We start from the raw sequence: 11,252 nt of genomic DNA on the forward strand, positions 1-11,252 counted from the left end.
CATGGACGGTACGGTTTTCCCCACTGCCGCTGCTCTCCTTTATTAGTCAGGGTATTGAACACATCTATCCTGGGACAGGCTAAGCAAAGACATGCCAGAGAATTCCTAGAGGCCTGGCACTCCAACCACAATGCCATAAACAAACACATAGATCTAGATGCCATCTATCAACCCCTCAGAAAACGAACAGGAAATGACATCACCACAAACCCCAGGGACCCCATCCAGGAGAAAGGTATAAATAGAAAGCAGGAGACAACAGCTTCGCTTCACTTGGAGGTCGCCACTGATGATGTTACCTAGCCAGGTAATGAAAGGTCTGGATATCAAACCTACAGCTCAGTGAGCAAACCTACACCCTAGGTGTTTAACTTCTCAATGTTTAATTAGACTTGCTCGGAAAGAGAACAGAATCATAATGGCTCATGAGACTAATTCCAGGTTTTTAGTTTTTGAGAGGGACAGGAGGAACAATGGGGTGCTTGGAGAAACTGTTTCTCAGTTCATTTAATGCTTATGCGGTCACTTTTAGATATGAGACTGTTGTCTACTATTCTGTACTGTTGGTCAGGACCTTTTATATTCATGTTCTGCCATGATTAATGATTGAAGTGAATTATCAAACTTATCTCTAGTCATACATATGTTAAAGAGTACAGAAAAATATTTCCAGTGCTTTATTGGGTTTTAGCAGAGAGATGAAGGTGAGTGTGTGGGATGGAGATTTGTAGTTTTGGTGAAACGAGAGGGGAAAATGGTGTATAGAAACTCATTGACCGCTCTGGATTTCTCTCCTGTACTTACAATGATGACTTTTGTAAACTTCTTTTACAGAAATTAGAAGGATGGGATTGGACATTGTGCCAAGATCTAACAGTCACTTGGTTCATTAGGACCTGAATATTACCAGTCTTTGAATGTGTTTATCTGATCTGTCAGTGGAAAATGATTTCAAACATCTGTATGGCCGGAAAAGCATCAAGACACATATGCAAGTGAGAGTTTTCCAGTGCACTGACTGTGGAAAGTGCTTTAGACAGTTACACAGCAAGAAAAAAACAACAGTGCATCATTCACAGTGGGGAGAAATTGTACATGTGTTTAGAGAGTAAATGAGGCTTCAACTGATTGTGCAACCTGGAGAGTCAAAAGGATGCTTGCACCACGGAGAAACCGTGGAAATGTGGAGACTGTGGAAAGAGATTTAATTATCCATCTAGGCTAGAAATTCATCGACATAGTCACACTGGAGAGAAACCGTGGAAATGTGGAGACTGTGGGAAGGGATTCAATTATCCATCCCAGTTGGAAATCCATCGACGCAGTCACACCGGTGAAAAGCCATGGCAATGTGGAGTCTGTGGGAAGGGATTCAGTTACCCATCCCAGCTAGAAACACATCGACGCAGTCACACTGGAGAGGGGACCTTGACCTGCTTTGATTGTGAGGATGGATTTGTCGATGCGTCCAATGTGCTGACAGATGAGCAACTTCATGCTGAGGTGAAGCCGTTCAGCTGCACTGACTGTGGGAAGACGTTCAGGCAGTCAGCCAGCCTCACTGTCCACCAGCGGGTTCACACTGGGGAAAGACCATTCGGCTGTACTTACTGTGGGAAGACATTTAGGCAGTCAGGTGACCTCATTGAACACCAACGAATTCACACAGGGGAGAGGCCATTCACCTGTTCTGTATGTGGGAAAGGATTCACTCAGTCATCCAATTTGCTGACACACCAGCGAGTTCACACTGAGGAGAGGCCATTCATTTGCCCTTACTGTGGACAGAGGTTCAGGCACTCTGGCACCCTCACTGTACACCAGCGAGTTCACACTGGGGAGAGACCATTTATCTGTTCTGTGTGTGCGAAGGGGTTCACTCATTCATCCCATCTACTGACTCACCAACGGGTCCACACTGGAGAGAAGCCATTCACCTGCTCCGTGTGCGGGAAGGGATTCACCGATTCGTCCACCCTACTGAAACACCAGCGAGTTCACACCGAGGAAAGACCGTTCAGCTGCACCTACTGTGGTAAGAGGTTTAGGCAGTCATCTGACCTCATTGTACACCAGCGGGTTCACACAGGGGAGAAACCATTCACCTGCTCCGTTTGTGGGAAGGGATTCACTGATTCATCCAACCTGCTGAAACATCAACGAGTTCACACTGGAGAGAGACCATTCACCTGCTCAGAGTGCGGGAAGGGATTTATTGATTCATCCCAACTGCTTAGACACCAGCGAGTTCATGAGTAACTGAGCAGATATATTTCTACTATTAATAGTCTTCTTTCAGCATGTGGAGAAGTTCCTAAGTGAAACTACAGAATGAGACCGTTTGACCCATTGTGATTGTACTGGCTTCTGAAAGAGTTAACCAGCTCGTCTGATTCACCAGCCCTATCTCAGTAGCTCTCTAAATTCATCACTTTCAAATGTACATTCGTTTTTGAAATCTCCGACGGAATCCACCTCCAGCACAGCCCCAGACTGCATTCTAAATCCTAAAAATTCTGAGTCAAGAACTTTCTCCTCCTTTCACCCCTAGCTCTCTTGCTGACAGTCCTGAAATTTTGTGACCATTAGTTACAGACATAACAACGAGTGGAAACAGAATATCCTTCTTTATCCTGTCAAAATTGTTGATGATTTTGAAAAATCTCAAGGTCACTTATTAATCTTTTGTGTTCCATGGAGAATATGCCCAATTTCTCTAATATTTCCTTGTATCTAAAATCCCTATTCCTGATATAATTCTAGTATATATTCTTTGAACTCTCTCCACATTCTTCATTTAATAAAGTGTCCAGAACTGGAAGTACCTGTGGTCTGATCGATGATGTGTAGAGGTGTAGCATCACTTCCTTGCTTTTATACTCTAGGCTTCTAATTATAAACCCAAGGATCATAAAAGCCGACTGAACAACCGTTTCCCCTCACCTGGCCGCTTTCAGAGAATTGTCCGTGTCCCTCTGCTCCTGCACTCTCCTTAAAGTTGTATCAATGAGCCGGTATTGTATCTGTTTCTTCTACCAAAATGCATGGCCTCTTATTTATCTGCCAGATAGATCTCTGCCCATTTGGCCAATTTGTTAATGTCCCTCTGAAGTTGCTCAGCATCAATCTCTCAATTCAGTATTCTCCCTGGCTTAGTAGCATCAACAAATTTAGAGATTTTGCCCTCAACACACATCTCCGAATCATTTGTATAAATCAGAAAAAGCAAGGGTCCCAAACCATTCCGTGGGGAGCACTACTTTCAATTCATCTCCAACTGAGAAATGCCCATCCATAATTACCCTCTGTTTTCTAACTTTTAGCCAACTTCTAAACCACACTGCCAAGGATCCATCAACCCCAAACATTTCTAATTGCTAGCCAACTCAACTTGTGGCACCATATCGAATGCTTTCTGAAAGTCCAAACATACTACAACCATAGCACTGCCCTTATCCACCAAAGAAAATTGTAAGACATGACCTGCACTTGATAAAGCCATGTTGGCTGTCTAATATTAAATTATTTTTCTTTAAATGCATATTTACCTTATTCTGTATTGCGGCCTCCATCAGTTTTCTCACTATTGATGTCAAGCTGATAGGTCTGTAATTTACTGGGTTATTCTTTGCTCCTTTCTTAAACAGCAGTGTCACATTTGCAATCCTTTAGTCCCTGGGCCTTATCCTTGTTCAGAGGGACCTAGAAAATTTCTGTCAGTGGTTCTGTGATTTGCTCTGTTACTTCTCTCAGCGATTTAGGATGCATCCCATTTGGGCCTGGCATCTTCTCTATTTGGAGTGCTGCCAATCTTTTTAGTACCTCTTCCTAATCTATGACTATAATGATCAGTTTCCCAACATTCATATTTTGTCTTGGCCATTGTCAACATTTTTGAATTTGCTAAAGACAAAAGGAAAATATTCATTTAGTACCTCTGCAATACCCTTTGATTCAGTAAGTAGTTTACCCTGCTTATTCCTTATGGGCCCCATTCTATCCTTCACTAATTTTTTTACTATTAATATATTTGAAGAACATTTTACTATTTGGTTTAGCACAGTCTGCCATCTTTTCCTCATGCTTCCCCTTAGCTTCCGTTATTCCAGCCTTACCATCTCTCTTGCTTTTATCAGTCTACTGTGTATTATATGCCTCCTTTCTCTTCCTTATTTTCTCATTAATATCCTTATTAATGGTACTCTAGCTTAGAATACCCTGTACTTATTTCTCATGGATATGTACCTAGCTTGCACCCTCTTTTGAAATTCTCCCTATTTTTCGTCCATTGTTTTATCACCCAAAATGCATTTACAATCAATGTGCTCCAGTTCAACTTTAGGATCCCTCAAATCTACCCTGTTCCAGTCTGGAATCTTAATCATTCACTGATTTTCGTTGTTTTCCAACTTAATGTTGAACCTTTACTATGATTGCTATTCCCCAAATACAAATATAGAATGTTACAGCACAGTACAGGCCCTTCGGCCCTCGATGTTGCACCAATCTGTGAAAATAATCTGATGCCCATCTAACCTTCGCCGTTCCATTATTGTCTATATGTATGTCCAATGCCCATATAAATGCCCTCAACATCAGCAATTCTACTACTGTTGCAGGCAGGCCGTTCCACCCCTCTACTACTGAGTAAAGAAACTACTTCTAATACCTGTCCTGAATCTATCACCCCTCAATTTAAAGCTTATGTCCCTCATGTTAACCTTCACCACCCAAGGAAAAAGGCTCTCACTATCCACCCTATCTAACCCTCTGATTATCTTATATGTGTCGAGTAAGTCACCTCTCAACCTTCTTCTCTCCAATGAAAATAGCCTCAGTTCCTTCAGCCTTTCCTCGTAAGACCTTCCTTCCATTACAGGCAAAATCTCCTCTGAATCCTTTCCATAGCTTCCACATCCTTCCTGTAATGCGGTGACCAGAACTGCATGCAATACCTCAGATGTGGCCTTACCAGTGTCTTAAACAGCTGAAGCATAACCTGGTGGCTCCTAAACTCAATCCCCCTACCAATAAACACCAACACACCATATGCCTTCTTAACAACTCGATCGATCTGAGTGGCAACTTTCAGAGATTTATGTATCAGAGATTTATGTTCATCTGCACTGCCGAGAACTTTACCATTAGCCCAGTACTCTGCATTCCTTTTATTTCTTCCGAAGTGAACTACCTTACACCTTTCCGCATTAAACTCCATTTGCCACTTATCAGCCCAGCTCTGTATTTAATCTATGTCCCTCTGTAACCCATAACAACCTTCAGCACTATCCACAACTTAGTGTCATCTGCAAAGTTACTAATCCATCCTTCTATGCCCATGTCCAGATCATTTATAAAAATGACAAACCGGTGGCCCCAAAACCGATCCTTGTGGCACACCACTGGTAACAGCTCCAGGATGAACATTTCCCATCAACCACCACCCTCTGTCTTCTTTCAGTGAGCCAATTTCTGATCCAAACCGCTAAATCACCTTCAATCCCAAAACTCCTTATTTTGTGCAATAGCCTACCGTGTGGAATCGTATCAAATGCCTCACTGAAGTCCATATACATCACACAGAACAACACATAGAATCACTACAGTGTGGAAACAGGTCACTTGGCCCAACCAGTCCACACTACCCCTCTGAAGCACACCCCACCCAGACTCTACTCCTCCCTCCCCCTCCAAACCCTGCATTTCCCATGGTTAATCCATCTAACCTATACGTACCTGGACACTATGGACAATTTAGCATGTACCCAATCCACCTCACCTGGACTATAAGGCATAGAAGCAGAAATTAGGCCATTCAGCCCATTGAGTCTGCTCTGCCATTCAATCATGGCTGATAAGTTTCTCAACCCCATTCTCTCACTTTCTTCCCATAACCCTTGATCCTCTTGATACTTAATAACCTATCTATCTTAGTCTTAAATATACTGATTGACCTGGCCTCCACAGTCTTCTGTGACAATGAATTTCATAGATTCCCCACTCACTGCCTGAAGTTTCTCCTTATCTCTGTTCTAAAAGGTCTTCCTTTTACTCTAAGGCTGTGCCCTCTGGTCCTAGTCTCTCCTATGAATGGAAACATCTTCTCAACATCTACTCTGTCCAGGCCATTCAGTATTCTGTCTCAATTAGATACCCTTTCATCCTTCTAAATTCCATCAATTTATAAACCCAGAGTCCTCAAATGTACCTCATATGTTAAGCTTTCCATTCCTCGGACCATTCTTGTGAACCTCTTCTGAACACGCTCCAGGGCCAGTGCATCCTTCCTTCCATAATAAATATTCGGCAAGATCATCTTTCCTGTTTCTCATTTCAACCATATAGATTCTAATTCAGGAACTGTGTGTTGTTCAAGAGCAAAAGTACTACCTTTGACTAAGACTGCTGCACCTCCTCCCTTTTTATCCACACTGTTTCTCCTCAAAGCCTTACAACTTGGGATGTGAAGGATCCAATCCTTTTCTGGCTTGAGCCACATTTCTGCCAATGCTAATACGTCATATCCCATCAGAGCGACTTCTGCTTCCAGTTCCCCAATTTTGTTCACTACATGCATTTACATGCCTATAATTTAACCTTGCCCTATCTCTCGTTCATTGGAAGGTGACCAGTTTTTTTTTGGCTATTGTCAACACTTAAGCCTTCCCTCACTTCCTTTTCCATTTCTCTTTTGCCCCCTCTGGCAATTCATAAACTAGGCCCATTAGTCAATCCACCCTCGTTGTCTGACAAGTCTATATCCACTCCCTTTACAATATTTACTCTCTCAGCCAAGAAATTAGTTCCTTTTCTGCTCAGATGAAGTGTATCTCTTCTGAACAGCTTTCTCCTTTCCCAAAAGTGGCCTCAATATCTCAAAAATCTAAATCCTTCCCATCTACACTAATTTAAGCGTTTAACTCCATGGTTTGCCTTTGTCCAATTTTTGAATGCTTGTCAAATAACAGGAGATGACTGATGCAGTCCTAGAGAGAAAACAAGCACATAGTAATAGTCTGTGGATTGTAGAAGCGTGAGAGACTTTCCAAAGAGGGTAAAAAAGGTAATGTTAAATTGAACTAGGTCCAGAATCATCTGGAAAATATCAACATGCAGATGAATGGAGAGCTGGAGAATCTTTACATTTCATGTATGAATTTTTGTTTGAGCCATCTGTACTTATGACGTCAAATATTTACCATTGTGAGAGATGATCTTCAGATGAGTAGGTGAATTATGTCAATAGTTGTCACATTTTACCAGAACAGTTTTGGCATTTATTGTTAAGGCAGTTCAAGCATTTGTGCTGCTGATTATCATCATTTTAGTTGCTTTTTCTGTGGTGTGCAATCAAGATATTGGGGAAACAAGCTCATGGCTCAGAAATAGCTGAGTTAGATTAGTTTTGAGAAATTTGATGCAAGATGTTTAATTAATATTTCAATTAATTTTAACACTTGAATTTCAAAATAATGGCATATGATTTCTGTTTGTGAACTGTTTCTTTAAAATAAAAAGCTAGGTCATACATTCCTTCGGGTGACCTAATCCAGAGAGCAGGAAGGCCCTAGAGTCTAAATTTGACATTTTTTTATTGAATTAGCTTTGTTGTCACGTGCAATCGAACAAGAGCATGAAAGATGGTTTGCAGTGTCGTTGCTTACAGCGCCATCTTATATACAAGATACCTAGATACAGATTAGATTCACAACAATGTGGAAACAGGCCCTTCGGCCCAACAAGTCCACACCAACCCTCCAAAGAGCAACCCATTTCCCTGACTAATACATCTAACACTAGGCAATTTAGCATGGCCAATTCACCTGACCTGTACATCTTTGGACTGTGGGAGGAAACCAGAGCACCCGGAGGAAACCCATGCAGACACAGGGAGAATGTGCAAACTGAACACAGACCGTTGCCCGACGCTGGAATTGAACCCGGGTCCCTGGTGCTGTGAGGCAGCAGTGCTAATCACCAAGCCCACCCCTTAAGTATTTGATTAAGTATTAAGATATTTAAGTATTTGGTATAGAATTGAAAGAATAATAAATAAAAGTCCAGCACAAGAATAACATTTTTGAAGTACTCGAGTTACAATCCTTTTCACCCAAGTCTGTGCCGGCACCTAGCCTCCAGATCGCAACAGGGCTTGCCTCCCCACTGCCTGTAGTCTGGGTTTCGCCTTCCCATGACGGCTTCTGGTCTGGGACTCGCCTTCTTGCCCCGGCCTGCGTTCTGGGACTCTGGCCTCCCACGCCAGATTCCCATCTGGGACTCTCCTCCTGCACCAACCTCCGATTGGAGCTGCCTCCTCCATTCCTCTCCAAGTAAATCAAAAGTTTGAAAAAAAAAATCCAGAAATGAGAATAAGAACAGGTGGAGCAGAGGAGCTCTGGCTGGAGTATCCTACGCCAGGAAAATATTGTTTATAACTGGCTGACCGTCGAAGGCCATTAGTTTGTTTTTGGTTCAGAATATTCAAAGATTGATTTTGTTTTCCTTCAAAAACTCAGAGACTGAAAGCTTTTAGAGCAGTTCAGAGGAGACCTGACTGAGGTCAGAAGGGCGTTTCACCTCTCTACTAGAAAGGGAATTCTTTAGGGAGGTTTAGGAAATGAATTAGAAAACTTTGGTATGTTTCAACAGGAATGTTTGATTAGTAATCTGCAGGTTATTTGAAGCAGAGAAGGCCTGAGCTGTCAGTTTCATGAGTAATGTATAAAGACCCCATGGTTCACTAGACAGAAATTGGGGAGAACCAGTTAAATCGAACTTAAAAATTTGGAATAAAGATGTAATATCTGGATTTTAATTGCGGTGAAGCAATGGTGTTGGAAAATAGGTTGAAACATTTTGAGATTTTTTTAATCTGTTCTAAAAGCTTGGTTTGTATTTTTCTGCTTGCGTCTTTTGTGTAATAAACTTATGTTTTGTTGTTAAAGAAGCTGTGCAGCCTCATGTGACTTGTTTCAGTGACTAACCACCAGTAAAATAAAATGAAAAGAAAAACTAACCAGTTTCATTTTGAAATCTGACTTGTCCAGACATAGCACCAATTGGGATCATAAAAATCAAGAGGATAGCCCCAGAGCAGAGGTCGTCGTGGGGAGCGAGTCCCGGAGGAAACTTACCTTGGAGCAGCTGACAGGAGGTGTGGAGCGGACTGGAAGCTTGGAGTGGGCACAGTTATTGGACTGGGGTCTGGTGCGGGTGGTCAGATCTAAGATAGTGCCATAAGAGACGACGTTGTAAAACTTTTTGCTGTACTCTTATACTTCCGTACTTGAGTACATGTGACAATAAAGGATATTCTAATTCTCTAACTTGGCTGTCCCACAGAAGACAGAGCAATGTGGTGAAAGTGTGTTTTTTCAGGCTGGAAGTCCGTGACTAGTGGTGTTCTGCAGAGATCCGTTCTGGGACCTCTGTTTATGATACATATATAAATGACTGATGAAAATGTAGATGGGTGGGTTAGTAAGTTCGCAGATGATACAGTTGTGGATATTGTAGAAAGTTGTCAAAGGTTACAGTGGGATATAGATCAGTTGCAGATATGGATGGAGAAATGGCAGATGGAGTTTAATCTGGATAAGGGTGAGGTACTGAACTTTGGGTGATTGATTGAATGTTAAAATATACAGTTCCTGGAAGGACCCTGAACAGCATTGATGTACAGAGGAATCTTGGGGGTCAAGTCCATAGCTCCCTGAAAGTGGCCATGCTTGGATGGTAAAGAAGTCTATGCTAGCCTTTATTGGTCAGGGAATTGAGTACAGGAGTCAGGATGTCATGTTGCAGCTTTATAAAGCTTTGGTTAGGCCAAGGTTGCATTCAATTCTGGTTGCCACATAATAGAAAGGATAGGAAGGCTTTGGAGAGGGTGCAGAAGTGTTTTACCAGGATGCTGTCTGGATTAGAGAGAATGATCTATAATAAGAAGCTAGAAAAACTCATTATTTTATCTGGATCAGCAGAGGTTGTGGGGAGAGTTGATAAAAGTCTATAAAATTATGAGATGCATAGATAGGGTTGATGGTCAGAATATTTTTTCCCAGAATTGAAATGTCTAATAGTAGGGGGTACGCATTTTAGGGGGTGGGGGTTAGGAGTTCAAAGGAGAGAGTTTTTTTTTTTACAGAGAGTAATAGGAGTCTGAGAACATACTACTAGAGGTGGTGGTGGTGGAGGCAGATACAATAGGGCATTTAAGTGATTTTCAGATAAGCACATGAATATGCAAGGAATGGAGGTGTACGGACCAAGGGCAGGCAGAAAGCATTAATTTAATTTGGTGTCATGTTCGGCACAACATTGTGGGCCGAAGGGCCAGTTTCTGTGTTGTACAGCTGTTTGTTCTATGTTCTCAGTGTGGATAATCTGTTTAAAAAAAACCAATTATGTTATGAAATCTTAAGAAATTATAAGGAAAAGTTCACTTCCCCTTTTCACTTATGAAAAATATTTCTTGTGACAAATCTAAAAGAGTGTAAACCTGCTACCTCTGGCAAGGACATGTCTTGTCCAGACTCTGCCACAAGACAAATTTGATAGTGTGTGGGAGTATCATGATCCATGTAAAAACCAACAGTATCTGAGTGCAGTTTAATCAGGATAATTCTGCAAACAATCAGCCATGAAAGGACTTTATGAACTTCCAATGGAAATAGGAGAGAGAATCTTGAATACCTGTCCCTTGCAGGTTGAAAGGGAGAAGGTACGAATCTCAGATGCTCTTCTAAACTGGAATGAAGGCAAATATTAGAATTTGAAGACAAAGCTAGCTAAAATAAACTTGGACACTTGATTAATGTAGATGCAACAACAGACTTTTAAGGAATTATTTAAAAAATGTTAAAATCACCCAACACCTGGTTATAGTCCAGCAGGTTTATTTGAAAGTACAAGCTTTGGAGTGCTGCTCTGTCATGAGCTAGGTCCAAAGGTTCCAAATAAACCTGATGGTCTATAATATGGTGTTGTGAGATTTTTAACTTGGTTCACCCCAGTCCAACATCGGCACCGCCACGTCATATTTAAAAACACTCAGCAAAGATTTATCCCATTTACAAAGTCTAAGTTTGGGAGAAGATTTGTAGCTCGGGTGCTCGTTGTTGTGGTTCTGTTCGCCGAGCTGGGAATTTGTCTTGCAAACGTTTCGTCCCCTGTCTACGTGACATCCTCAGTGCTTGGGAGCCTCCTGTGAAGCGCTTCTGCGATGTTTCCTCCGGCATTTATAGTGGCCTGTC

General features: G+C 41.8%; 1 protein-coding gene across 1 annotated transcript; it reads left to right on the forward strand.

Annotated features, from left to right (window-relative positions):
• Positions 1-1,128: 1,128 nt before the first annotated feature.
• On the forward strand, positions 1,129-9,485 carry LOC122544011 (zinc finger protein 239-like; the record flags this gene model as incomplete). Its single annotated transcript, XM_043683024.1, has 2 exons — positions 1,129-2,035; positions 9,048-9,485. Coding segments are annotated over 2 exons (1,008 nt in total), but the record flags the coding sequence as incomplete, so codon positions are not given.
• Positions 9,486-11,252: the final 1,767 nt, after the last annotated feature.

The sequence above is a fragment of the Chiloscyllium plagiosum genome, chromosome 45 (genome assembly GCF_004010195.1).
Source record: "Chiloscyllium plagiosum isolate BGI_BamShark_2017 chromosome 45, ASM401019v2, whole genome shotgun sequence".
Lineage (NCBI taxonomy): Eukaryota > Metazoa > Chordata > Chondrichthyes > Orectolobiformes > Hemiscylliidae > Chiloscyllium > Chiloscyllium plagiosum.